Source organism: Myotis nattereri (assembly GCF_964212035.1).
Source record: "Myotis nattereri genome assembly, chromosome: 6".
NCBI lineage: Eukaryota > Metazoa > Chordata > Mammalia > Chiroptera > Vespertilionidae > Myotis > Myotis nattereri.
In genome coordinates, this window is record NC_138081.1 from 22,814,260 (window position 1) to 22,841,649 (window position 27,390).

The following is a 27,390-nucleotide window of genomic DNA, read 5'->3' on the forward strand; positions in this document are numbered from 1 at the left end:
TTAATAATGGAACAGGCAGAAACCAGTCCTCATCACCGAGGCACTGGACCTGAAAAAGAAAGTGAACCATGTTTAAATTTTAGCAAATCCAAGTGGAGTTGGACAAAAGTTAATTTTGTTCTAACGTTTTCCTAGGAATTTAAATCTCTTGAGATAATTGGAAACCTCCTGCAGTTCTACCCACAGAATAGAGAAGTGCACAATCAGTGCCCTGAAAAAGATACTTAATGAGATGATAGAAAACTCATTCTGACCTGGCTCCAATCGGTGCCAGAGCTAACGTGTCTGTGGGCACGACCGACTCTGGGTGTCCAGTCATAGCATTACCAGCCAGGACCTCAGAGATCATCTCATCCAACCACCTCCTTTTCCATATAAAGAAACCAAGCACTTCCTTCTAAGAAAGTGGCTCACCTTTATCTCCTTCAAGTTGTCTTAATGACCCTACCTCACAGGGCTGTTATGATGACGAAGGTGGCCCTGCCCACATTGGGCAGATTTCAGGCCTTGGGAGAAGGCTGCAGAACCTACTGCCAGAAGCACATGAGTCAGAGCCACACAGGCCATGAAGGGCAGGGAAGGGAACAGAGTTCAGGAACTCAATAGGGTTTTAATCAAAGGATTTTTTTAAAAAACAAACAAAAAAAAACAGCTATCAAAATGAATCATTTTGTTTTAGTGAAAATATCAGGTGGAATCTCAGAGGGAGGGTGGGCGGGAAGAGATCAACCAAAGAACTTGTATGCATACTAGTATATGCATAACCTATAGACACAGACAATAGTGTGGGGAAGGCCTGGGCAGGGGGCAGGCTGGAGGGGGTCAATGGGCGGATATAGGGGGCATATGTAATACTTTCAACCATAAAGATTTAAAAAACAAGAACAAAAGAAAATATCTGGGAGTAGTTCCATGCCAGCAGGCACTTATCCACCTGCTCAGTTATGTCTCACAAGCACCCACAGGCAGTAATTATCCCATTTTACAGATGAAATAACAAGCAGCACAAAACTTAATGGAAGTTATTTGGTAATAGAGAACAGACTCAATCCCAGTGACAATAACCAAATTGTCTTTTCTGAAAACTAACCATTCATAAGGACACTTCATTTACCCAGGAGAGTTAAGGAATGAGGCGGTATGATTTTTCAAGGCACAGCTTATTTCTCTAATTCCCACAGATCATTTTAACTATTTCAGACACAAAGCTAAACTAAAGGCTTCTCCTTTGGAAGGCAGCATGTATTTTCCCTGATGAATCTGGGTCACCAGTGCCATTGCAGCACTGCCGTGGAGCGCACCGACCCATGGGAAGGCCAGGCCTGAGCTGCCGTTCAGGTTGCCCCAGCAGGAATCCAGAGCTCTTGATCTAACCTTTCAGTGCTTACTAACTTCTTTTATGCTTTTCTAAGTTGGGAAATAATACAAAATTTTGGAGAGTCACTGAGAGTCCCTACGAGCAAGTTATTTTAATACAACTAATATCTGTTGTGGCTGCCAAAAATAGTCTACCTTTTATTTCTTTGTTAGCTTGCCAAGAACGGAGCTGTCAGCAAGGTATCACAGCTATCACCAAAACGCTGAGTGCACCTAGTTCCTCTTCCACACTGTGCCTCATTTTCTCAGGAGTGAAGGAGAGCAAGGTTCTATTGACAAAATGTTTGGCCTTTCTGGAACAGATCTGATGAGACTTATGACAGCCCCTAGCTTTTTCTATACCAGCACCCCATCAATAGCTTCCACTCTCCTCCTGATTCTCTCATGGCCCCTCAATTCCTGTAGCTATTTTGTGTGCCCTCATTTGATATATTAACTGCAAGCCTACTTTTGCCCACCCCTGTATAATTATACTTCCCGTTTTCAGAATGCCGACACATTAGGCACACATCTTCTCAGCCTGTAGGGCTCAAGAAAATGAAAATCTACTTTTGTTTTTTAAGTCCTCGCCTGAGGATATTTTTCTATTGACTTTTAGAGAGTAGGAGAGGGAAAGAAAGAGAAATATGGGTGTGAGAGAAACACAGATTGGTTGCCTCCTGCACGAGCCCCAACCAGAGCCCAGGCTGGGGAGGAGCCTGCAACCAAGGTATGTACCCTTGACCGGACTCAAACCCAGGACCCTTCATTTCGCAGGCTAACGCTCTATCCACTGAGCCAAACCGGCTAGGGCTAAACGTTTACTTTTGCACACAGCACATTACGCATTGCCAGAGCTCAAGGTCAAACTCCCCCCTGGTACCACTGCCCTTTCCCCTTTGGAACTCTAAACCACTCCCATCAGGACTGGGCATTCACGTCTTTGAAAATAAGTCACAAAGATGACACTGAACTCCCCAACAGTTTTGTCTTCCCTGCAGAGAATCTTCTGCTTCGTGGCTTCAGGGTGAGGGCTCCTCCCAGCACAAAGGAAGAAGTCCCTTACCAACCTCACAGCTGAGAACCAGCAAAGCCCCTCTTCTTGAGAGCAGCTTCCAATCCATGGGACCCGGGGCCCCATAGTCACACATTTTATTTATTGAATTAACCTTAAATGTTTTTCAGAAGTGATTCAGACCCTACAATAGTAGAAGTACTGCCCTGGCCCCTCTACAAACTTCTGTGCAAAAGACTAACAAATCCCAAGGGCTGGACACCCAGGTATAAGTGGTTTCACAAGAATCCTATTAGAAAATCTCTATGGGCAAAACTGACATGATAGCCCTAACTGGTTTGGCTCAGTGGATAGAGGGTCGGCCTGCGGACTGAAGGGTCCCAGGTTTGATTCTAGTCAAGGGCATGTACCTTGGTTGTGGGCACATCCCCAGTACGGGGTGTGCAGAAGGCAGCTGATCAATGTTTCTCTCTCATTGGTGTTTCTAACTCTCTATCCCTCTCCCTTCCTCTCTATAAAAAATCAATAAAAGATACTTAAAAAAAACCAAACCTGACATGATTTAGAGGTATCTGATAAATCAGGTATTGTCTCTTCATGAAGGGGATTTGATTCAGGCTCAGAAAAGCCTGGTAGCGGGTCAATTCTGCTCCTGGACTTTCACTCACTGGCCTCCTGTGGCCATTTATCTATTTCAAATCAGCAGGGTTTGGTTCGCACAATCTTAACTGATAAAGGCTGGTGTCGCTGAAGAAGAAAACTACCTAAAGACTTAATCCCCAAAGAGTACACAGCAGCCTGCTGCCACCTTGTGGTGGCTTGGTGCAAATGTGGGAGCAGCAAATCTTGTAGGGCAGAACGTTTAAGGAAAACAAAATTAAATGTGTAACAGCACACAGTGTTAAAGCCATGTACACAGTACAAAAATGGCTAAGTTTATTCAAAGTCTTGGATATTTAGGTCAGAGGTTATTTAAACTGGTGCTCCTTCAAACAAAGCTTCCTTGGCCTTCATGCCTTGCTTCAGAGCATCTCCCCACCAGTGTAAAACAAAGCCCACTCTAGACCAAAGTGCTCAGAGGAAATAAAAGCCAACCAACAGAGAGGATTAACAAAACCCAGCTGTGCCCCAAAGCACTCAGAAGTCATATGCTATTTACAGCAAACAACAGGTGGCTTTGCTTTGGGATGGAAGTGGGGAATATGACCCTGTCTTTGACAACGAGAGCCCATCGTCTGGGTCCTTTCCCACTTGACTCTTGCTTTACCACACAGCAGCTTTCATTCCAAAGCTTCCACCAAGTCCGGTTACAGCTTCAGCATGTGACCCTCAACGTCGGTTTAATTAAACACTGCTATTTAGAGAATAAAGGCAAAGACCAAGATAGGGGTGAGGGTGGGATGGGACGAGAGCTTTCTTAGCAGAGCCCCAAAGTTCAGACACAGGCCTCCTCAGATGAGGAAAATGATGCCTTCAGACACCATGACCTGGTTGTCGTCCTGCATTTTGGTCAGCGCTGCCTGGATCTCCTCTGGAGAGAAGGGCTCGTCTTTGTCCTGGTTGATGGATTCTGTGAGGCGATTCATGCCCACTGACTGGGCGTGAGCTTCCCGGAACACCTCCAAGAGGGCCACCTTGAATGCCTTCAACCTGCCCCAAACAGGGAAAAATGGGTGAAGGAGGAGTAAACAAACCCAAATGCTTTCATGCAAGATCTATGTTGGGAAAGCCTAAGGGTTAGTACAGTATAGCAGTCCCCCCCCCACACACACACAAACATGCATGCATGTACATGTGCCTATGATGACTACTCCACACACGTTTCTCCCTTTAAAACTAAACTGTTGAATTATAGAGCTTCCTGAAACCTTTGATTTGAGCACTGAGAAACAAAAGCATCCTATATAATAAAAGCCTAATATGCAAATCCACTGAACGGTGGAAAGACCGGTTGCTATGACACGCACTGACCACCAGGGGGCAGACGCTCAACGCAGGAGCTGCCCCCTGGTGGTCAGTGCACTCCCCTCAGTCAGAAGCCGGGCTTATGGCTGGTGAGTGAAGTGGCGGTGGCAGGAGCCTCTCCCTCCTCCGTGGTAGTGCTAAGGAGCAGTGAGCCGAGCGGTAAGGAGCAGCGTGCAGGTGGGCAGTAAGGAGCAAGGGGTCCTGGACTGCGAGAGAGCGCAGGCTGGGCTGTGGAGACCACCCCCCTCGCCCCCGCTACCTCCCCCAGTGTACGAATTTCGAGCATCAGGCCTCTAGTTTTAAAATAAGAGGCCTTTGAGGGTGCGGGAAATTGGCATTCCCACATACTGTTGGTAGAAATATAAACTGGGATGGGATCTTTGGGTGGCAATTTAGCAACAAGCACTAAAATTTTAAAGTACATACATATCCTTTGACCCAGGAAGTCCATTTCTAGAAATTAACATTACAGCTAGCTACACCTGCACAAGTGCACAGATAAATGAGGATGTTTTACTGTAAACAGTAGGAACCTAAATGTCAACATTTTACACATCCATACTATGGAAACCCTGCAGTCATTAAAAAGAGATCTGTATGAGCTGATTCAAAAGTGCTTTCACATATAGTTCAATTGTTTTCTCTCATGAGCAGAATTACAATTGATTTTAATGTTTTTTTTCTAAATAGGTTTCAATGTTTTCCAACTTCTTCAGTAAACATATTGTGTTGTGTGTGTTTAAGGTACTAAAAGAAAAAAGCAAAACTTAACCATGGAGTTCTTTAGGTGCCCAGTAAAAAAATTTCTCCATAAGACTATTTCTAAAACTCTGGTGGTAAAACTCTTCAACTCAAAACAAATGAATTGTCAATTTGAGTTGAAGAGATTTACCACTAGAGTTTCAGGGAGCTGTATCTATAAATTACAAATATGAATATATTTTTATATGTAAACATACCTATACCTATATCTACATCTACATATATCTCCTACTGAGAAGAGCCAAGTGTCAAAGACACAAACTCTGCCCTTGCTCTAAGACTCTTCCTCCTGACTTCACCGGGTCTTCAGGTTTAAAATTCCCACAGAGAGAATTGTTTAGAAAGCAAATGGTAAAGTGCAAACACCTAGGAATTCTGAACAAAGGGTATACAAGAGTTCTTTACAAACTATTTTTGCAATTTTTAAAGTTTGAAAGTATAATCAAAATATAAATGTTTTTAGAAATCCCTGGGCCTCTGGTTTTAAGCTCTGTTGACACGCAGCTTGTTTCATATCCTCTCCCCTAGAAGAAATTCTTGCCTCAGCGGCACACATAAAATCCCTTCCCTACTCACCTGGATTCACTCAACTCCACCTCCGGGGATTCCTTGGTCTCCTGTGAGTCCACTGACTTTGGAGTTTGCACTTTAGAAGATAAATGGTGGCAGAGGGTGAGGACAACAAGGAAGCCATTTGCATACACACCAGAGAAGTGATCTCTGCTCCCCACCCTCACTGAGTCTGCTGAACACTATTTCCTAAAGTTATTCCGGGGCCAGGCAGGACAATTAGGAAAAAGGGAACTCTCCAATGAATGAGCAATATAAGCATGTGTCAGGCAGGAGACCTCAATACACATGATCTGGGATGTTTACGCCAGGTTGGCAAAGAGCACAGCTCATCAAAGAGAGAAGCAAACAACTGCCAGAGCTTATTTTCCAGGTTCACTGAGTGTCTGAGGCTCTCTTGGGACAAACCTCTTGGACACAGGGTCCCAAGCAGAACCATATGGGAGTCCCCACAAAATGCAGTGCACAGAGCAACTAAAAATATTATCAATAGGGATGCTCTCTTACCTTGAGGCATTTCCTTCTCTGTGTCACTGAAGTCATAGGGGTCATATGAGTCCCCATCCCCAGCATCTGAGCGATGACGAGTCTTCCTCCTAAAAGACCCATCGCAGTTAAGAAAAGCTTTCGGGAGCCCTGCCTGTATCTCTGATCATAGGGAAAAGGAACCAGAACCTTTGACAATCAAAGTCAAACACCCTGGCCGGTGTTCTCAGTGGTTAGCGTCATCCCCATGCACTTCATGGTCACAGGACCAATTCCCAGTCAGGGCACAGGCCCAGGTTGTAGGTTCAGTCCTAGTCAGGATGAGTACAGGAGGCAACTGGTCGGTTTCTCTCTCACATCAATGTTTCTCTTCCTCTCTCTCTCTTCCTCTCACTCTCTCCCTCAACTTCTCTCTTTCTCTCTCTCTAGAACAGGGGTCCTCAAACTACGGCCCGCGGGCCACATGCAAATACAAATATTGTATTTGTTCCCGTTTTGTTTTTTTACTTCAAAATTAGATATGTGCAGTGTGCATAGGAATTTGTTCAGTTTTTTTTTAAAACTATAGTCCAGACCTCCAACGGTCTGAGGGACAGTGAACTGGCCCCCTGTTTAAAAAGTTTGAGGACCCCTGCTCTAGAATCAATGGGTAGAAAAAAATATACATATGATCAAGTGAGGATTTAAAAAGCCCAGGCCTGTATAAACTGTTACTTTTTCTGCTTCCTAATGCTTTTTCCCTAACCTACCCTCGCAAATTCAACCACAGGCCCGAGAAGAATAAATGATCTTGAGGGGAAAATTCTGAAACATACATTCAAAAACCTTCGAGTGAGTTACTGCTATTCAGCATTTCCTTAGCAGGAAAGAGGACAAAGCATCACACTAAAGACAGCGAGGGCTCGCTCATTCTCTCCTTTGTCCCAGTTACCTTCACCCTCAAGGTGTGCAGGTCCAGGAACCCTTCCCCTGAAGAACCTGATGTCTACTGACTTGTTCACCCTTCCCCCTCCCCCAGCCTCAACTGAAGTCTTTTTCTCCATTTCTCTTTGTCCAACTTTACCTCTTCCTCTTCTGTTCTTGGTCCTCCTGGCTTCTCTCCTCTTCATCTTCTGCCTCTGATTCATCCTCATTTTGCTTTTTACGTTTCTTCTCCTTCTCCAGAACCTAGGATACCAAGCCAAGTATGGATGGATGGTGGGAGGGGGCACTGATGCCAGGGAACGGAATAAAGAACTCTGAATAAGAGTCCTTTCTGCACCATCAGCAGAAATGATGCCCATGGGTCTAAGGACCCACCTAGCCTCTCTTGTCCCCAAGTCCCAGGACCAGGGGACAGGCTGCTACTCACCCTTAGAAATGCCGAGTGGTGTGTTCAATTCTTTTCACATAGTAGGTACTTAATGAGTGTTTACCGAATAAAGAAATGAATGAGAAAATAGTCCAGCCCATAAGGGTTAAGTGGGAAACAATTCACTTCTTTATAAATCAGGTGCTCAATTTAAATTTAAGACTACGCCCACCCTCAAAAGAGAAATAGCCAAGAAATGTTTATCAGACCCATGTCTAAAAAGCTACAGTTCGATTGAGGGGCAAAGGCAATGAGAAAAAGGGAGTCGAAATTTCAAGTCTTGGTGTCTAAAATGACAGAGATGAAATGTCACAAGCAGAAATACGAGAAGCAAGTCTGAGGATTCAACTTGTGACATTCGTTTTTGAGGTGCCAATGGGACACCTGAAGAGGTGCCAAAGGGAAAAGTATACAAGAGGAAGATTATCAAGGTCAATCCTTTGGAAACATCTACCTTTTTAAGGGGCAAAGGAAGTAGAGAAGGTATAGCACATCAATGAAACCAGAATCCCTCTGGGCTCTAGCATCGGTATTTTAAAACTCCCTAGCTGCTTCTCACATGCAGCTAGATTGGGAACCACTGGTGCTGCAGGTCCCAGAGAAAGGACAGAGGCCAACTGAGCACTGGCAGATAGATGCTACTTTCTGCTGATGACCCAAACACAGCTGACGGCCAGGGGAGGCTGTGAAGCCAAGCACCAAAGGTTTCTTCAGAAGGATCTCTCAGCCAAGCACCTGAATCCTCACCTTTTTGAAGTAAGCGTACTGGACCAACTCCACAGCTTCCTCTGCATCCTGCAGGTCCACAGTCTTGCTCATGCGGGCCTTGGCATGGGCCGTGGCCAACCGAATCAGGGTTTCCAGGGTCCGGGCTGTAACTGGGGAGGTCTGGGGGAGAAAACGAGAATTCCTTGTCCAGAATTACACATATTCTTTGGGCATGCCCATCATTCCCACCGCACCGATAAGGAAATAATGACACTACCAGAAAAGCTCTAGGAGGTCCAAGCAAAGGATTCAGAGCTCTGTATTCTCTACAACTACCATATGAAATTCAGAAAGATGAAAATTATCATGGAAATATGTGTGAGAGAGAGCTGAGGGAGGGAGGAGTAGGTGAACAGGAAAGAAGAAAATTAGGCATCTTGCAGCTGGAAAAGTAAAAAAATAAAAAAGAAAAGAAAAGAAAAGCCTAGAGGAGAAACCAAGACGGCAGCATAGGTAAACACTTGAAATTGCTGCCTCGCACAACCACTTCAAAAATACAACTAAAAGAGAAAACAGACGTTATCCAGAACCACAGGAAGGCTGGCTGAGTGGAAATTCTACAACTAGAAGGAAAGAGAAAAGCACTGAGACTCAGAGGAGATGCGGAAGTAAAGTACAGAGGTACGGAGGCTCGAGCTCATGCGGAAAGGGGCTGGCAACGGAAGATGCCGGTGTCTTTAGCAATCGGGAGGGAGGCACAAGATCTCGACGGCCCTGACTCCAGTTCCGGGCGAGTCTCTGGGGACCCAAACTCATACGGGGAGAAACTGGACTGTCTGGCAGCGGGCGGAACTCGAGGGCGGCTTTCTCTCAGAGGTGCTTGCAGTGATTACCAGGACACTGAGACCCAGGGGCCTCCTAGGGCAGAGCTGAGGATCAGCCATAGCTGTTTGCTCCACCCTGTTGATTCCCTGAGACCTCGCCCCTCCCAAGCTGTGCGCAGAGGCTTTTGCATATGAATGGGCTGGCCCTTTGAGAACTAAAATTACCTAACAAACTGCAGCTGGGTCAGAAAGACCCAGAACATCCAAAAGAAGGCCCAAGGAACCACAGCAGCTTGCATTGCTTCACAGCTGGGCCTCATCTGAGCACCTCCAAAACCCAAACAAGGAAGAGGAACCTGCAGATTTCTCCATAGCTACTGCTGGGTAGCCTCAGGCAGAGGCTAAATTAGCACCTCCTTAGAGATCCAAGAGCCTGTGTACCCAGTGGTCAGAGGGGGACCATCCAGATTGCAACTCCTCAGATCCATAAGGGACACACTCAGGGGGCAGACTCAGTGAGCACCAAAGCCCCACTGAAGCAAATCTTGCCCCAGAAGGGTGTCTTCAGCACAGAAGTTCTCCCACTGTAGACACAGCTGATTCTCACAGACAATTGGCCTGGAGGTCAATTCCTCCCAGTGATACCTACAACAATCAAGGCTTAACTACAACAAGACTGTGCACAAAGCCCACAAGGGGGTGCACAAAGAGTATCCACCTCAGGTAATTGGGGAGGCTGAGCCACTGGGCCCTAGAGGACACCTAGCACAGAAAGCCACTCTATCAACACAGGGAAGCAGCCAAAATGTGGAGACAAAGAAACAGATCACAAATGACAGAAATGGAGGAAAGCAAACGACTGGATAGAGAGTTCAAGGCCACGTTTATAAGGTTTTTCAAGAATTTTCTAGAAACCACCGATAAATTTAGTGAGACCCTCGAGGAGATGAAAAAGGACCAACTAGAAATTAAGCATACACTAACTGAAAGAAAGAATAATATACAGAGATCCAACAGCAAACAAGAGAATCCCAAGAATCAAGTCAAAGATTTGAAATACGAAGAAGTAAAAAACACCCAACCGGAAAAGCAAAAAGAAAAAAGAATCCAAAAACATCAAGATAGTGTAAGGAGCCTCTAGGACACCTTCAAGAGTCCCAACATCCAAATTATAGGGATGCCAGAAGGAGAGAGCAAGATATTGAAAACCTATTTGAAGAAATAATGACAGAAAACTTCCCCTATCTGGTGAAAGAAATAGACTTACAAGTCCAGGAAGCGCAGAGAACCCCCAAACAAAAGGAATCCAAAGAGGACCACACCAAGACACATCATAATTAAAATGCCAAGAGCAAAAGACAAAGAGAAAATCTTAAAAGCAGCAAGAGAAAAAAAGTCAGTTACCTACAAGGGAGTACCCATAAGACTGTCAGCTGATTTCTCAACAGAAACTATGCAGGCCAGAAGAGAGTGGCAAGAAATATTCAAAGTGATGAATAGCAAGAACCTACAACCAATATTACTTTATCCAGCAAAGCTATCATTCAGAATTGAAGGTCAGATAAAGAGCTTCACTGATAAGGAAAAGCTAAAGGAGTTCATCACCACCAAACCAGTATTATATGAAATGCTGAAAGATATTCTTTAAGAAGAGGAAAAAGAAAAAGGTAAAGATAAAAATTATAAACAACAAATACATATCTATCAACAAGTGGATCTAAAAATCAAGTGAATAAAAAATCTGATGAACAGAGTAAACTGGTGAATATAATAGAATCAGGGGCATAGAAAGGGAGTGGACTGACAATTCTCGGGGGGGAAAGGGGTTTGGGGGTGTGGGAAGAGACTAGACATAAATCGTACATCTATGGATGAGGACAGTGGGGGGGGGGGGTAAAGGCAGAGGGTGGAGTGGGAACTGGGTGGAGGGGAGCTATGGAGGGGGGAAAGAGGAACAACTGTAATAATCTGAGCAATAAAGATTTATTAAAAATAAATAAAGAAAAGAAAAGCCTAGCCCTAACTGGTTGGCTCAGTGGATAGAGTGTTGGCCTGCGAACTGAAAGGTCCCAGGTTCAATTTCGGTCAAGGGCATGTACGTTGGTTGTGGGCATGTCCCCAGTAGGGGGTGTGCAAGAGGCAGCTGATCGATGTTTCTCTCTCATCGATGTTTCTAACTCTCTATCCCTCTCCCTTCCTCTCTGTAAAAAATCAATAAAATATATTAAAAAAAAAAAAGAAAAGCCTAGAAGGAATACCAAAGTGAAGGGAGAAAGAGTCCCTTACTGCAGGCTTAATGCACCAATAACTTTGCTTTTACATTATTTGTGTCATTAATGCTCTTCATTACTAGAAAAAGTTTTATAGATGACAAAAATGGGACTCAAATAACTTGTCCAAGGCCATGCTAATGAGGGGTGTGAAAGAGGACACATTTTTAAAAGTTGGATGAACTCACTAAGTCCAGAGGAGCAGAACTCTGACAAGTTCTTATCAAACGGTTCTCAAAGGAGAGGAGGGTGCATGCAAAACTGGGGTGCCTTCACCTTTTTTAACTGTTATTGTCTGAACAGGGCCCCTGGCCTAAGGAACCAGAATGTCTGTGTTCCTTAGCACACAGGACTAGACACCTGTACTTTTTTTAAGTTCCAAGTGCTTCTGATGTGCCCTTCTCGTTAAGCATCCCTGACTTTATCCAACTTTCTCATTATTTTATGAATAACAAAACTGTGAGCAGAGAGGTGAAAGATCCAAAAATTAGCTGGAAACCTCGGGCCAAGACGAAGGGCTGTACTACCACACCTCCCGCTGTATCATGCACCAGTGAAGTATGTGGTCACTTCTACTTTCAAGTCTTTAAAATTATCATTTAAACCCAATCTGACATTCAAAAACAAATGTATTTATATTTATATAAGTTAACCAAAACTTTTCATGATTTAGAAAGCTACCAGAGTTTGGAGTTTATTGCTCCATTATAGCTCTGGTTGGTATATTATGTGCAGTGAGAGGCCTTTGACACACTGGAGTGTATTCATATGTGAGAAACATAAAAAGAAAGGGAGTTGTTTAATTGAAGAAGCAAGTCATACAAAATCTCCAGCAAACAACCCTGAGACCCATGGGTAGGCATCACAGTGAAGCAGGTTTAAGCTTGATAAGTAGAAGACTATTGTAACATTTCAATGCAGTGATATACTAGGCATGTTCTCCCTGGAGTGTCAATGAAGTTCCAGAAGGAATTCTAGAAAACAGAATTCCTGTCCTGGGTCAGGCTGAAGTAGATGATCTGGGATCACATAGAATCCAAGAGTCTATATCTATTGCAGAATGAGGGTTTTGGACTTGGGTTTCTTGGTAAAATCCTGTATGAACTAAACTGCCCCAAAAGACTTAGATAAACTCATGGGCTGGTATGTAAGGTTTCTAGAAATAGCTTTGGAAAATCATCACAGTTGTCCAACTGCAAGTCATCTGTCAAAGTACAGCTCAAATATCACACTCTGGGAATCCTTTCCTGATCTTCATAACCTTCTGGAATGTCTAAGGGAAAAGTTGATGCTTCTTCATCTGTCTCCAACAATCTCACATGCAGTCATCTTCAAGTACCACATTGTGGTATATATTTATAAATATGTATGCATGATCTTTCTACCTGCCTTTCTGCCTCCCCAGCCCAGATCTGAGCTCTTATTTTAACACTGCCTATAAGAATAGACTCATTCAGTTCCCAGAAGTGGCTCATGTTTGCTAAATAGATCACAGATTCTGGAGGCCAACATCATCTGAACTGATCAGATACATATTATCTCGGGGGTTCTTATTTCATTTTCCTTTGTAAAAAAAAATTATTACCATTGTGTCAAGATCAGAAGAAAAAGGTAAAGAATCACTACGTTAAAATGGCTTCAGAGCCCCAGACAGTAAGGAGTCTTCCCAGCCACATGCTTAAGGGATTCCCAGGGCCCTCTTGCCCTTGGGGACTCACCCTGGCGGTGTCGGAGCTCATGCTGTCCTGGCTGCGCAGGCGTGAATACTCCTCTGCGATGTAGGTGGCCGACTCTTGCGTTAGGATGGGCTTGATGATTTTGGCCACGTGGATGTACTTCTTCATGAAAGCCGCACTCACCATCTTCTCCCTAGACCCACACACAGTGAACTCCCCACCTTGCCACACCTCAGCACGTGCCTGAGACAATGGCTCTGCCTCTCCTCAGAGAAGTCAAGGTCAAGTGGCAAAGCAGAGACAGTCTAGAACCCATTATCATAAATCTCATATGGAGCATGTCCAAGGCCCTTTCACATATTTTTACTTAATTCTACAGGTATCACTTAGGTATTAATTGTGAGTTAAGAAGTTTAGGTATTATTTGCCCTATGTCATACATGGGAAAAGTATGGCACAGAGAAGCTTAAGTAGACCCAAATTCAGTTTTCTGACTTGAAATTTTATGTTCTTAAACCAACAGGTTTGAAGATGATGTTATGTTTCCTACTGCACCGTGGCCAAAAATAGAGGAGTAAGAGCTCACATTTCATGCTTTGAGCATCTGGTCGCAAGTTTCCTTTATCCAAATCGACTTGCAAAGCCTCCAGTGCTTGCCATCTCCTGACCCTTCACCACGAACTCAACATGAATAGCTACCTGACGCGCAATCCTTCACAAGATGACATCACACCCACAACCAGTTAGGCATGTCATCAATCTTCTATTTTAGGAAAAGATCAGAACCTAAGCTTAATCACCCACAAACATTTACGAGGCAACTGGCCAGGAAAAGGGGAGTCTCTGTGGATCCAGAAGAAAACAGGTCCACATGGTTATGATTCCAGCATACTCTTAGCCTGGACAGCATAAATATATACACACGCCCTAATATGATACAATATTAAATATACACATGTTCTAATATGACACAAATCTCAGGTTCCTTCAAGGGACAGGTCTGAGAAATGCTCACTTTTTCTTCCTAAGCCCATGCAGAAGGTTGTCATGCTTCTCATAAATCTGGGTGTCCTGCTGGTCGTCTTGGCTAAAGTTGGGATCATCTGTGGCCAACTTTTCCACGGCACTACCCAAAGGCATAGCTAGAAAACCCAAGGGGAGAGAAAGGAGAGTAAGAAAGAGCTTAACCAGGGGAACTGCACAGGAAGGAAGAGAAGGACTCCCAAGAAAACAGACATGTGGAGGCCAAAAGTAAGGAAGGTGGAACCACCTGGCCCACAGAAGATGCTCAGAGGTGTTCCCAGGCCCAGAAATGGGCAAAAGACACACCTCAGGATAACCTCCAGTGAGCAGTAAGGGGAGGTAGCCAGGCCAGGAATGGCATCTTTGACATCAACCCAGACACACCCCACCACCTGGATTGGGCATCAGATAAGGAGATCAATTTAGGCTCCCTTCTCTCCCTTACTCTTCTCGTGGTCTCACCATCTCCATCCTGCTCCCCTGGTGTCCTGTAACGGTGCATCCTAAGGACATGGTCAGAGATCTCCCGATCCTGCTCAGGGTCCATCTGGTCCAGCATGATGAAGAGTAAGTCAAATCGGGATAGCAGTGAGTCCTGCAGCCCAATGTTCTCCATAGGGGTCTTGTACTGATCATACTGGGAACACAAGAGAAAAGGAAAGTGGAGGCAACAATCAACAGAAAGGACAAGGAGGCTGGATGGATTCTGGGAGTGAGAATGAAAGACTAGGTCTTAGAGAAAAAGACCAGAAGCAGTGAAGTAGAAAATTTTAACACTATTAAAATAGTAATTCATCTCTACCCACAACCTTCTCTAACTGAAGCTCAGCTGACCTGAGTGACTCCAGGCCCCACCTCCTTCCTTCCCAGCAAACAGAGCCCCACCTCCTAGCGTAGGTGCCTCCATCAGGCTGTGTGGATCCCAAAACCAGCCTCCTCCTCCCCAAGCTTTATTCTGCTCATCTCGTTCCCAAGGCAGGACCAACCCTGAAGACAAGCTGGCTAAACCAGAGAAACTGAGAAACTTTGGAGTCCCTTACTCAGAAACCAGTGAGTGTGGGGCGCGGTTACGGTGTTTTGGCCAGGTCCAAGCCTCGGACTAATGAAAGGACAGGGTCCTCTCATTGCCACGTGCAAGTCCCAGCTGGAGGGCAGGGCCCTCCCAGCACAATTATAGCCAACGGCTGTGGTTGTAAGCTTGAACCTATGGTCCAAACACGTAGCCCCACGTGCCTTGTGATAGAGTTTGGGTCCATGTAGTTGAGTGAGGTTGAAACTCACGAGAATGCTGTAAACAACGTGATCACGCCCCTACTTTGTCTCGTGGCATCTGCTATAAAATAAAGACACGGCTTGTGGGCGCTGTCTCATCAGGGAGCAGCGTCCCACGGAGACCCAGCTTTCATTCTCTTGTCTGTCTTTTCTCAATCCTTTCACCCCCACCCCACTCAGGGTCACTGAACCAGGTTGAGCTGGCATGGCACATAAGGCACCCTGGGGCTGAGTATGCCATGGCCGTGCCGGCTCCCCACAAATGAGTAAAATGAAAATTATCAATAATCTAAATTATGTTTTAAGAATCACAGGAGCCCAGCTGGCATGGCTCAGGAGTTGAGCGTCGACCTATGAACCAGGAGGTCATGGTTCGATTCCCGGTCAGGGCACATTCCTGGGTTGCAGGCTCCAGCACCAGGGTGGGGCGTGCAGGAGGCAGCTAATCAATGATTCTCTCTTATCATTGATGTTTCTAGCTCTCTCTCCCTCTCTGAAATCAATTTTTAAAAAAAGAAGAAGAAAGAATCATAGAAGTTTTCACCTGGGAGTCAAGAATCCCTGTATTCTTATCTTTCAATTCAGGACCCACCAGGCTGATGCCAACCCTCCCACATATACGTCAGAGAGCCTAACAATCTTGGCGGTATGATTAATAATCATTCTGATGACCATGTTCACATTTCAGGACTTGCCATTTCCCCCTATATTTCAATTCTTCAGAATACTGTAAACACACATTAGCATTCATCTAAAAACCTATGGTTTCAATGCACACTATGAATTAGAACCAACCGGTGGAACCTTTTCTAAACCACAGTTACCAAAAGCCCTAACTCAGAGATTTGGATTCAGAAACGCTAAGCTAGAAATCAGGCACCTGTATGTTTAAAAAACACCACCAAAACATGTATTCCCACACACTGAGATAAATTGCCAGAGCACAGCATAGGCTCTGCTTCAAATGTCGGCTTTGCCATTTTCTAGTTTGTGACTCTTGAGCAAGTTACTTAAACTTTTATGCCTCCATTCTCTCATCTGTAAATAAGGACACTACCTAGACCTCACAGGGGTTATTGTGAGGATGAAAGGAGTTGATGAATATAAAGCATTTATAAGTATTAGTTAATAATATTATTATGACACAATCTTTAAGGAGGGCAATTTGGCAATCTCTACCAAAATAAAAATGCATTTAACTCAATCTAGTAATTCCATTGCTAGGTATTTATCGTACAAGCATACTCCCAAATGTATAACAAAACGCACATGAAGGGATTTTGTTGCAGCTTCATTCACAAAGAGATAGCAGCAAATGCCCATCAAATGGAGACCAGTGAAAAAAATTTACTGTAAATCCATACAATGAAATGCTAGACCAGCGGTTCTCAACCTGTGGGTCGCGATCCCTTTGGGGGTCGAACGACCCTTTCACAGGGGTCGCCTAAGACCATTGGAAAACACATATATAATTACATATTGTTTTTGTGATTAATCACTATGCTTTAATTATGTTCAATTTATAACAATGAAGTTGGGGGTCACCACAACATGAGGAACTGTATTAAAGGGTCACAGCATTAGGAAGGTTGAGAACCACTGTGCTAGACTATTTAAAAAAAAAAAAAAAAAAGGTGAACTCAGCAAACCCCAAGCAGAATAAATATAAAATTACATCTAGCCGAAACCGGTTTGGCTCAGTGGATAGAGCGTCGGCCTGCGGACTGAAAGGTCCCAGTTTCGATTCCGGTCAAGGGCATGTACCTGGGTTGCGGGCACATCCCCAGTAGATGTGCAGGAGGCAGCTGATCGACGTTTCTCTCTCATCGATGTTTCTAACTCTCTATCTCTCTCCCTTCTTCTCTGTAAAAAATCAATAAAATATATGAAGAAAAAAAAAAGATTACATCTAAAACCCAAAGATAGATTAATCTTTAAGATGGAGATAGTGCATTGTTGGTACATGCTTAATTTTTGTTTCCTGAAAACACTCGGGAGCTGTTAGTGGCTATCTCTTGGAAAGAAATTTTCATGTTGTACCTCCCTGTTCTGTACATAAATCCTCCAACCACATGTACATAGTACTTTCATTTTAATGTCAATACAGGTTACCTGGGAGGTGAGACTGCAGGTAATTTTTGTTTTCGTCTTTATATTTCTGAAAAGTTACTTTAAGTAAGTCACTTTCTAGGGGATTCTGATGTGTATGAGTGGGTGAGGAACCATGGCCCTAAACCAAGGACAGCAACAAGAGGGCCTAAAGATGATAAGCTTACTTTGGTCTTTGGCCTGTTGTTTCCCTGGGTTACCTAAACTAAACTTCTCAGTCCAGTTATCCAGCAAAACTAAATGAAGGTGAGGACAATGGTTAAGTGCCTGATTCCACTGACCCTGCCATAGACGGGGTTGGCTGCTGCCAAAACACTGCAGCGGGCATTCAGTCGAGCGTGGATGCCAGCCTTGGCGATAGTGACTCGACCCTGCTCCATCACTTCGTGGATGGCCGTGCGGTCCATATCAGACATCTTGTCAAATTCATCAATGCAAACCACACCACGGTCAGCCAGGACCATGGCCCCCGCTTCCAGACGGCGTTCCCCTGGGAAGTAGGGAGACAAATATACATGCTATAATCCAGGTTGTAGGGGACAGAGGGAGAGATTTCAACCCCCTCCTGAGACTCTCTCACTGTCCCATATGAGAATATAGTGACATCAGCACCTAGAGACTTAAGGAATCCCTGGTGGGTAATTCCTTGTCCCACTCTGACCCCTAAGCAGCAAGACTCCAACCAACTTCCTTTATAGATTCTTCTCTCTCCATCCTCATCCTCAAGTAATTTCCCAACTAGATCTGTTCTCTTTTCACTAGTCTTCAAACCCCTTCCTCTAATTTAGGAAACAGTACATCTTCATTCTCATTTCCCTTCCAATTTGCTTTCTCCTCAAAAACTCTTTTAAGTAGCTTTCTAGGAGACATTCTTATCAATAGAGGGTCACCCAAACTTAAATAACTCACCCACTGTTGTCCGACACTCAGTTCTCTACATGTTGGGTCTCACTGCCAGACATCTGCCAAGGACCCTTACCTGTTTCCTGGTCTGTGGTGACAGCAGCCGTCAGACCCACGCCAGAGGAGCCCCGGCCAGTGGTAGGGATCGCCCGGGGCGCAGTGCAGAGCACATACCGCAGCAGCTGAGACTTGGCAACCGATGGGTCTCCTGTAATTGGATAGCGGCAGTGGTGACTCTCTAAAGAAAGTCTCCACAACCCCAAGTTCTGAGTTTTAGAACAGCTCTTGACATAACAAATATAGTCATAGGTTAATAACATTATTTCCTTCACTTTACCTTTATCATTTGCAGAAAATATATGTTACATATATAAACCTTTTACGGGACTGAAATACAGCCAGGTAAAGGTTATAGAGTCCTCAACCACACTCCACTAGGGAAGACCAGGCATCTAGAACAAATCCCCAACACCATACCTATAAGAAGAATATTGATGTCCCCACGGATGTGGCTGCCATTTTCCAGGTCACGCTCCACCCCTCCCAAGAGCAGGCAGAGGATTGCCTTCTTGACATAGTCATGCCCATGGATACTGGGGGCCAACGACTTGGCCAGCTGGTCAAAGATATCCTACGGGTGTGAAAGTCTAATGAGATTCCATGGGATTGTGCTGAGCTCCACTTTACAATGTAGTCTATTGAAAATGCTTGAAGATATACACAAACACAAATACAAATACTGTTTCTGATAGTAAAATCTTCCTCTCTAAGACAAATCTCATTGATCAGATCATTTTCAAGCAGTTACAGAGGAAGCCTAGGTTCCAAATCTTGCTTAGAGGTTTAATCTTTAAGAAAAAAGTGATCCCTCATCAAAACTGAAATATGCTTATCTTTATACTCTCCATTCATACTAATCATAAATGATCATAATTTTTAAGCCAGAAAAAGTGTTTCCAGTTTCAAAACATTTTAGGTTCAATAAAAATATGTATTGTGTTTTAGCAGTAACCTATGTCACACATGCATTATATTTTGTTCAATTCTAAATGTTAACATTTTCTTTAAAAAGAAAAATGTTTTTGACAACTAAAACAAATAAAACCACTATTTTAAATTTAAGTAGCAACGTATCACTAATGTCTTCAGTAAAGACTCATTGGCACACTGATATTCTAAATCCTATTCTTTATTTATATTAGGTTTACTTAGCAGCCCAGCAGGTAGCACAACAGAAATATTAAAGAACAAACAGCAAAAACACCCTGTTGCTCACTGATTGGGTCAAAACTAGAAGCTAGCACCAAATACTTCAGAGGAAAAACCTCAACCTTCCTCCTGGTCCAGTACAAAGATGGCCATGCCCAAACACAACCCGTACAATTCCATCCCCACCCGCCAAGCCCCGAAGGACACCCAGACCTTGGAGCGGGTTTTGCTGAACTTCTTGATCTTGGCTATATCCTCAGCAGAGAATGAAGGCTGAATGTCCTTGCTCATTTGCTTCACATTGCAGGCAATCAGAACGGTCCTAGGACAAAGAGGAAAATTAAGAGAAAGCCTGCTATTTTCAATTCCTCACATCAGAGCCTTTTTAAGTTAATAATCTAGAATATCAAATTTTTTTAAAAAAGAAAGCTGTTCTGAATTAAATAATTGATTCTCTCTTCATCTATGACCTAAACATCTGCCAATGCCTCAACTCAGGAATGCATCTCCTGCTAACCCACAGAGTTTCAAGTAGAAGTGTATATAGGAAGGAGGTGAGGTGGGAAAATGTGAGATACTCCCAGGTAAGCCATGAGGCTATAATCATATTACCAGTAACTCCCACATTTAGCATGAGATAGTATTACCAGTTTTATATTATAGAAAACAGGTATCCCATCTCCCAGGCAGATAGTGTGTTTCACCTGTTATAACTCTCTGGAACATGGCAAACTGGAGGAAGAATACTACCAAATATGGAAGCTGCCAGCAGCATTCCAAACACTTCATGACTGACCCTTTACCTGAAGGTCCCAGAGGTGTAGCCTCCCTTCTTTCCGGGAAGGCAACGGTAGGTCCCCACCACCTGGATTCTGTCACCAGGCTTCACTTTATCCACTAGGTCATTATCCAGAATGACATCCACAGAGCGAGGAAGCTGGCCAGCTGGGGCCTTCTCTGGCATTTCCTGGATAGTGATGGTTTGGTGGTCCTTGTAGACAGAAAGGCCATATTCTGTCTCAAGGGGATTGTTCTCCTCATCCTGGAAAAGGCACACAGAAAAGCAGTTATCTCAGCTCTGTCTTAGAAATACCACACTAATTTGTGGTGGGAAACAAGTATAATTTGATGACTTCATGATTTTAATATCCAGAAGTAAAAAAGCCAGATATCTTCTCCAGCTTTTCCAACCTTATCTAATAACAAACCATCTAGATGAAAGAGGCAATCTCTAGTCTGAATGGACCACAGCCATGTAACATCTAAATTAAGAACCTTCCCCTACTAAAGCTGAATATATACTTTCACCATGATGCAGTATTTCCACGCCCATGTAATACCCAACAAAAGCCTTGTTCTACAAAGTTAAGAGCAGCACTATTTCTGATGACCAAGTTAGACAATATCCAAATGCCAGCAACACAACGATTAAATAAATGTGGTATACTCACACACGTCAACTATACAATGAAATATACCTACACACAAGGATAAATCTCACAAACGGGAGCCAACACAAGAGTATTTATTTAGATAAAATATAAAAACAGGCAAAAATAATTTATACTGCTGGACATGAGGATAGACCAGGGGTGGGCAAACTTTTTGACTCGAGGGCCACAATGGGTTCTTAAACTGGACCGGAGGGTCGGAACAAAAGCATGGATGGAGTGTTTGTGTGAACTAATATAAATTCAAAGTAAACATCATTACATAAAAGGGTACGGTCTTTTTTTTTTTAGTTTTATTCATTTCAAACGGGCCGTAGTTTGCCCACGGCTGGGATAGACTAACAGGGCAGTGTGGGCCCTCAAGAGGGACTTTTGATTGCTGATAAGGTTGTTTCCTGTTCTGGATGCTGATTTTATAGGTATTCATCAAGTTGTATGCTGCTGTATGTGTATTAAACTTTAGTAAAGACATTTTTAAAGTTTTACTTACTTGCCATTTGAGTTTCAAAAAAAAAAAACACACAACACTTACTAAATGTTTACTATGTGCAAAACACTGTGCTATTATTTCATGGAATTATCTCATGTAATCATCACAACTCAGTAAAGCAGGTATTTTTCACATTTTATAACAGATTATAAAAACTGAGGCTGGGAGCAGTTAAATAAGTTCCCTAAGATCACACCATAAGTACTGGAGCCAGGGCTCAAGGCAGACATAACTCCAAAATCCAAGCTCTAGGCACTACAGTAGACACACCTCCAAAGGCCTGGTCTGGTGTATTTCACAGCTCAAGCAAAGAAGCTTGGCCACAGTAATTGGTAGGAGAGTACTCCTTGAATACTTCCTGCAGAAGAAAGTCTAGAAAGGGGGATTCTAGAGAGCAGGATTACTTAGACAATGCAAGTGGCCTAAAAGTAAAAAGACATGGGTCCCAACGTTAGAATCATCACTGAGACATAAACAAGTCACTTAACCTCTCCAAACTTCAATATATCATCTGGAGATAGACTAAATGACTTTAAAGCAAGTTGCAGTAATAATTCTAAGATACTCATTGTTGTTTTAGTTGTTTATATAGTAAGAGGAATGCTAAGATTCCTCTACCAGTTAATAATATTGAAGACAAGAACTGGGTCTTATTTATACTTGTGTCCTCCACAGTGCCTAACAATTCTTTGGATACAGTAGCTCTCAATTAAAATTAATGGTGGGGACAGCTCTTCTTTGATAGAATGAGTTCAAACATCAAGTAATCAACAGTAATAATCTTCTTTTGTCTCATTAAGTAAAGCTTCACGTCATTCTCAATGCAGATCAACCTGCACACTAAGAATAAGTCATTGCTTATGCCAACCTTCTCTCAAACCTGTAGTAAAATGCCCGCAAAGAGCACATAGTAACGTTGTAGCATAGGTATTTTCCATATTAGTCTATAAAAGTATATCCTTCTTTCAACCCTTCCATAATTTTCTACAGTGAATATTTATTCTTATAAAAAAATTTGTAAACTTTCCATATTAAGTTCTGGCTAACAATCAATCTTTACTTCAGATTAATCCTGTCCTAACTTTCACCCTATTTTCTTTTAGAAGACTTCAGATGTTACCCAATTATTTGCATTAAAAGACATATTTGACTACAACCTCCCAAGAGGTTCAATCAATTCATTCCCCTCACCTTGGTGGGGTAGACAGAGCTGGAAGGAAAGGCCACCAGGGTGGTGAGATCAGAGTAATGTCGCTCTATGGTCTTCTTTGTAGCAGGACAGTAGTGGACACTGCGGACAACTTTGGGACGAACAAGAGAGCCTGGGAATGAAAAACATGCATATGAAGTCATCCAACTAGGCCAGTGATGGCGAACCTATGACACGCGTGTCAGAGGTGACACGTGAACTCATTTTTTTGGTTGATTTTTCTTTGTTAAATGGCATTGAAATATATAAAATAAACATCAAAAATATAAGTCTTTGTTTTACTATGGTTGCAAATATCAAAAAATTTCTATATGTGACACGGCACCAGAGTTAAGTTAGGGTTTTTCAAAATGCTGACACGCCGAGCTCAAAAGGTTCGCCATCACTGAGCTAGACAGTCATAAAGGTGGGACCTAACCCAGGCAAGCCTATGATGACTCCAAATACTAATGTCCCAACTAGTTTAAGCTGTTTCAGTAACACGTGTCATGTATTCATCTTTACATTTCTATGCAGAACATCACCATACCCATGTAAAACTTTAAGTACAACCGATCCCAAATGAGATAGCAGGAGTTCAGGGTTAGAAAGAGGAGATTGCCAAGAGCCAAGACTCCTCCCCTCTCAGCAGAATTCAGCATCCTGCGAGCACAGGTGGCCACTCAAGGTCCTCCTAATTACTCGGAGCTCCTCCAGCTTTCACCTGGTAACCTAAATGCTCCACCTTTCTGGTACCACAAGCTACCAGCTCTACTCCACCTCTCCTGCTTTCCCAGGCCCTGTCAGTCCACCTCCATTCCCTCGGACCCTTACTTCAACACACTCACACTTGGTGACAATGCCCTCCACACAGACGACACAGCTGAGGAAGACGGAGGTGAGAGTCCGGGGGGAGACATGCTTGGAGCCAAAGCTGCCCTCCAATCCTATGTAGAACTCCTCATACTGCTTGGCGTAGGTAGCATCAATGGAGGCTACAAAATCCTTTAAGGCCCGCTGGAAGGCAACCAGCTCCTCAAAGGCATTGTTCAGGAGGCTGCATATGGACAAGACAAAGAATAATTAGGCAGAGAGCAGAACTCAAAAAAAGCTGACCCTCAAAACAGAAGTGGACGTTCTGAAACGATGAAGGCCAAGGAGGAAAATCTGGCTCCTATTTTCTCCTCCCATCCTACAAGACTCAGGATACTCGACTAAACATGGAAGGGGGGGCTCTTGAGAGGAAAATGCCTAGCACCTACTTTTGGAAGAGAAAGATAGGAGCAGAGCCCCAGCCGGTGTGGCTCAGTTGGCTGGAGCGTACACCGAGAGGTTGTGGGTTCGACTCCAGGTCAGTCACATACCTAAGTTGCAGTTTTGATCCCTGGTCGGGGTGTGTATGGGAAGGCAACTGATCAATGTTTCTCTCTTCCTCCCCCTCCCTCTAAAAATCAGTAAGCATGTCCTCCCGTGAGGATTTAAAAAGCAACAACAACACAGGAGCAGGTGAGGCAAAGAAGGCTTCAAGGTAAAAAATATCTCACCCAAGTCCTCTCCTGGGAAGCCAGTTCCAATGTGGGGAAGAGAGAAGGGAGCCATTCTCACCCAGAGCCAGGATATCCCTTTGGAAACGCTTGCCACTCACCGATTAGCCCTCTTCTCATTTTTTCTGCGCAGATCATTCACGTTAACAATCAGCCGGTATTGGTTGTCACTGATCAGCTCCCGAACTTTGCTCTGATAAATACCCTGGTCTTCCTGCAAAAGAGCCACCACCATATACACTGAGTGGCCAGATTATTATGACCACCCCATCAGTGCTTCATTGACACTTTCAAAAATACTGAATATTGAAAACTTCCTAAGCAAATACTCTCAAGGTTTTACTGTTGTTGTTATTATTATTATTATTATTATTATTTGCATAACTAATTCACTTCATTGTACTGATGGGGTGGTCATAATAATCTGGCCACTCAGTGTATAACAACAGCCACAATTCAAAAACGTTTTTCAATAGAGGCAGCTCTCACAGCAAGATAAATGCCCATCTCTGCAGCAGAGCTGAAGGCCCATTCCTCCCATATCTTCGCTCCCTAGCCTCCGATTCCACCTTCACCCAAAGCGGACAGTGTGGGGTTATTACTTCCTCACAGTCCCTGCTGTCATTCCTATGAACAACAGCTTTCCGAACGCAGTCACTTCTCAACCTTTCAAGTGCAATAAATACAAACCTTGTCAAAGTGTAAATGAAACGGGCCTTTAACACTCATGTTAAAATGAATGTTCATTTTAAAGTCACATACAGGATTAAAATGTTTTCTTTCCCGACCATCTGTATAATACAGAAAGAGTTCTCAGGAGTTGGGAGCCTTAGCTATGTGTTTACAGGCCCAGCATCAGCCGCCCTTCGAGATGCTTTACCAACATCCTACGGCTTCCGATCTCGGGTTGCACACGAGACCCTTTACCTGAATAACAACCACCTTCCCTTGGCATCTCACTCAGTATTGAAAAAGAATACTGCCGAATTAGGGAGTCTCCCGCCCAACAGGAAGTCACTCTCTAAGCCTGGGGACCCTAAACGCTGCGATCACTACCTTACGGTAGCGATGCTTCCCCCCCCCCCCCCCCTCACCAACCTCCCCAAATCAAGAGAGCCGGGAGTGACTCCCAAAAAGTCCATGTGGCCTTTGCCATCTTGTTTGTCCCCGAAGGAAGCCTGTCAAATTTCGCGCGACCCAGCCATCGCTTGTACTTAGGAGAAAGTTACAGTGCCGCTCGCTAAGGTTCACCAGGAGAGAACCACCTGAAGGCTGACTCCACAGCGAGAATATGTGGAATACTGCGCCCGCCGGCTCGGCCGCGGCATCTGCAGGCCAGGCGGGCCTCTAGGTCCCGGCCCCGGCGCTGCCCGGCGTGGCCTCCCACGGCCCGTCCGCCTCCCCAGGCTCCACGCTCAAGAACCTCGGGACCCGAGCCTCTCTCACCTCGTCATCCAAGAAGTCCAGGTAATCTCTCTGCGCCTCCCGCAGCTCCACATCGTCCAGTACCACGGTCCCCGCCATGCTTGTCAGTTCTACCCGAGCCCCGCGTAGGTTCTAGGATGACCCCGCCCCGGCGCGAAACTTCCGAAGTTTTCCCGCCACCAAAAGTTACCACGAGGAAGGGGCGGGGTCTCTGGGAGATGGGCACATTCTGATTGGCTGATTCCTCTTACCCAGACTAAATGCTATCCAATAGAGAGCTGCTTCTTCTTCGCGTTTACTAGCGGCGCCTCGCGGCGGCGGGAAATGGATCATCCGGGCTTTATCCCCGCCTTGTTCCGCCCTCTCTGACGGGAAAACTGACCAATGGGGCCGAAAGGAGTCTTGTAGGTCCTGGTCATTGGGCAGCCGAAGACGGAAGACCTGGAAGCCATGCATTCTGGGAGTAGTAGTCTTCCCCCAGTTCCCGGATGTTTCCAGGGCTTTTTTTTTTTTTTTTTTTTTTTTTTTTCAATCAGCTGTATCCTCACTCGCTTAAAGGGGAACAAACCGAGCCTGGCGGTTGGATTCAAACACTAAACATCAGCGAATAGGGGTTTATAACGCAAGGAGGTGAGACATAAAAGCAAATAGTTTTTAAGTATATATTCAAGTCAGGTGTGTTGGATATCTTGCTTAAGAAGCATCCAGAAGAAATAAAGTGAATTTTGAGAATCTGGGATTAAAAATAAAATCATAGCATCTTCGGGAAAAGTCATTTAATTCAGCGACCCACTCGCTATCTGAACACCGTTGCCTGAAGTAACCCATAAAAATATGAGGCGGCGGAGGAGTGTGAAGAAAAATTTTCGATACGTATCCCGCAGCCCCAGAGATGGCCTCGTGTGTTATACAAAATGTTGGACATAATTACTACACCATCTTGCAAACGGGTAAGTTGAGGCTTTCTCGCCTTTATAACATCACGGGATCTTTTAAAATAACAATTTATTGAAAGATAAACACAAGGAGAAACAAAAAAAAAATTGTGCCAAGTCACTCTTAAGTACCAATCAGTAATTAAAGCAAATCTGAGCCGAAACCGGTTTGGCTCAGTGGATAGAGCGTCGGCCTGCAGACTGAAGGGTCCCAGGTTCGATTCCGGTCAAGGGCATGTACCTGGGTTGCAGGCATATCCCCAGTAGGAGATGTGCAGGAGGCAGCTGATCGATGTTTCTCTCTCATCGATGTTTCTAACTCTCTATCTCTCTCCCTTCCTCTCTGTAAAAAATCAATAAAATATATTTAAAAAAAAAAAAAAAAGCAAATCTGAAATTAAATTAAAAAGATCAAATGCATTTCCAAGTTTTGTTTTTAGTCTTTTGCAGTTTCTTTACAGTCTTCAGTTTTATTTTTGAGTTATAATTTATATGCAGTAAAATGCCTAAATCTTAGGTGTACAACTCAATGAATTTTTAGTATGCATACACCCATGTAACCACCAGTGCACAATAAAGAACAGTCTGATTGCCCCAGCATGTTTTTAATTTTATGGAACAGGAAACAAAAATACCTGATTTCCCAATACTAGACACCTGGTCATTCTATATCTGAAATTTTGGCCACGCTACTTATTAGCTTGTTTGAAGGTCTCCAAGGCAGATGGTACCCTGACAAGGATTCTAAGTATAATCTGCCTAAACAACAACAAAAAAATATGCCATCTATTTGTATGTGTATATGTATTTTTAGTTATTATACAGTTTATAGTTTTGTGTCATCCTAGTGGACAGGT

The 27,390-nt window shown here is 43.9% G+C and overlaps 1 protein-coding gene across 2 annotated transcripts; it reads right to left on the bottom strand.

Moving 5' to 3' along the window:
- Positions 1 to 3,265: 3,265 nt before the first annotated feature.
- MCM3 (minichromosome maintenance complex component 3) lies at positions 3,266 to 25,698 on the bottom strand (the record flags this gene model as incomplete). 2 transcript variants are annotated; one of them, XM_081093959.1, is made up of 17 exons in its annotated part: positions 3,266 to 4,021; positions 5,675 to 5,744; positions 6,176 to 6,264; positions 7,218 to 7,321; positions 8,253 to 8,393; positions 13,026 to 13,176; positions 13,999 to 14,125; positions 14,469 to 14,643; positions 17,669 to 17,877; positions 18,367 to 18,498; positions 18,768 to 18,921; positions 19,713 to 19,821; positions 20,303 to 20,541; positions 22,632 to 22,762; positions 23,478 to 23,686; positions 24,275 to 24,387; positions 25,620 to 25,698. In XM_081093959.1, 17 exons carry the CDS (start codon positions 25,695 to 25,697, stop codon positions 3,823 to 3,825), a joined length of 2,430 nt encoding a protein of 809 aa, XP_080950085.1. In that variant the 3' UTR covers positions 3,266 to 3,822. The 2 variants fall into 2 exon arrangements, with proteins under 2 accessions (XP_080950085.1, XP_080950086.1); XM_081093960.1 differs by lacking the exon at positions 24,275 to 24,387 and having other exon boundaries at positions 25,620 to 25,672.
- Positions 25,699 to 27,390: the final 1,692 nt, after the last annotated feature.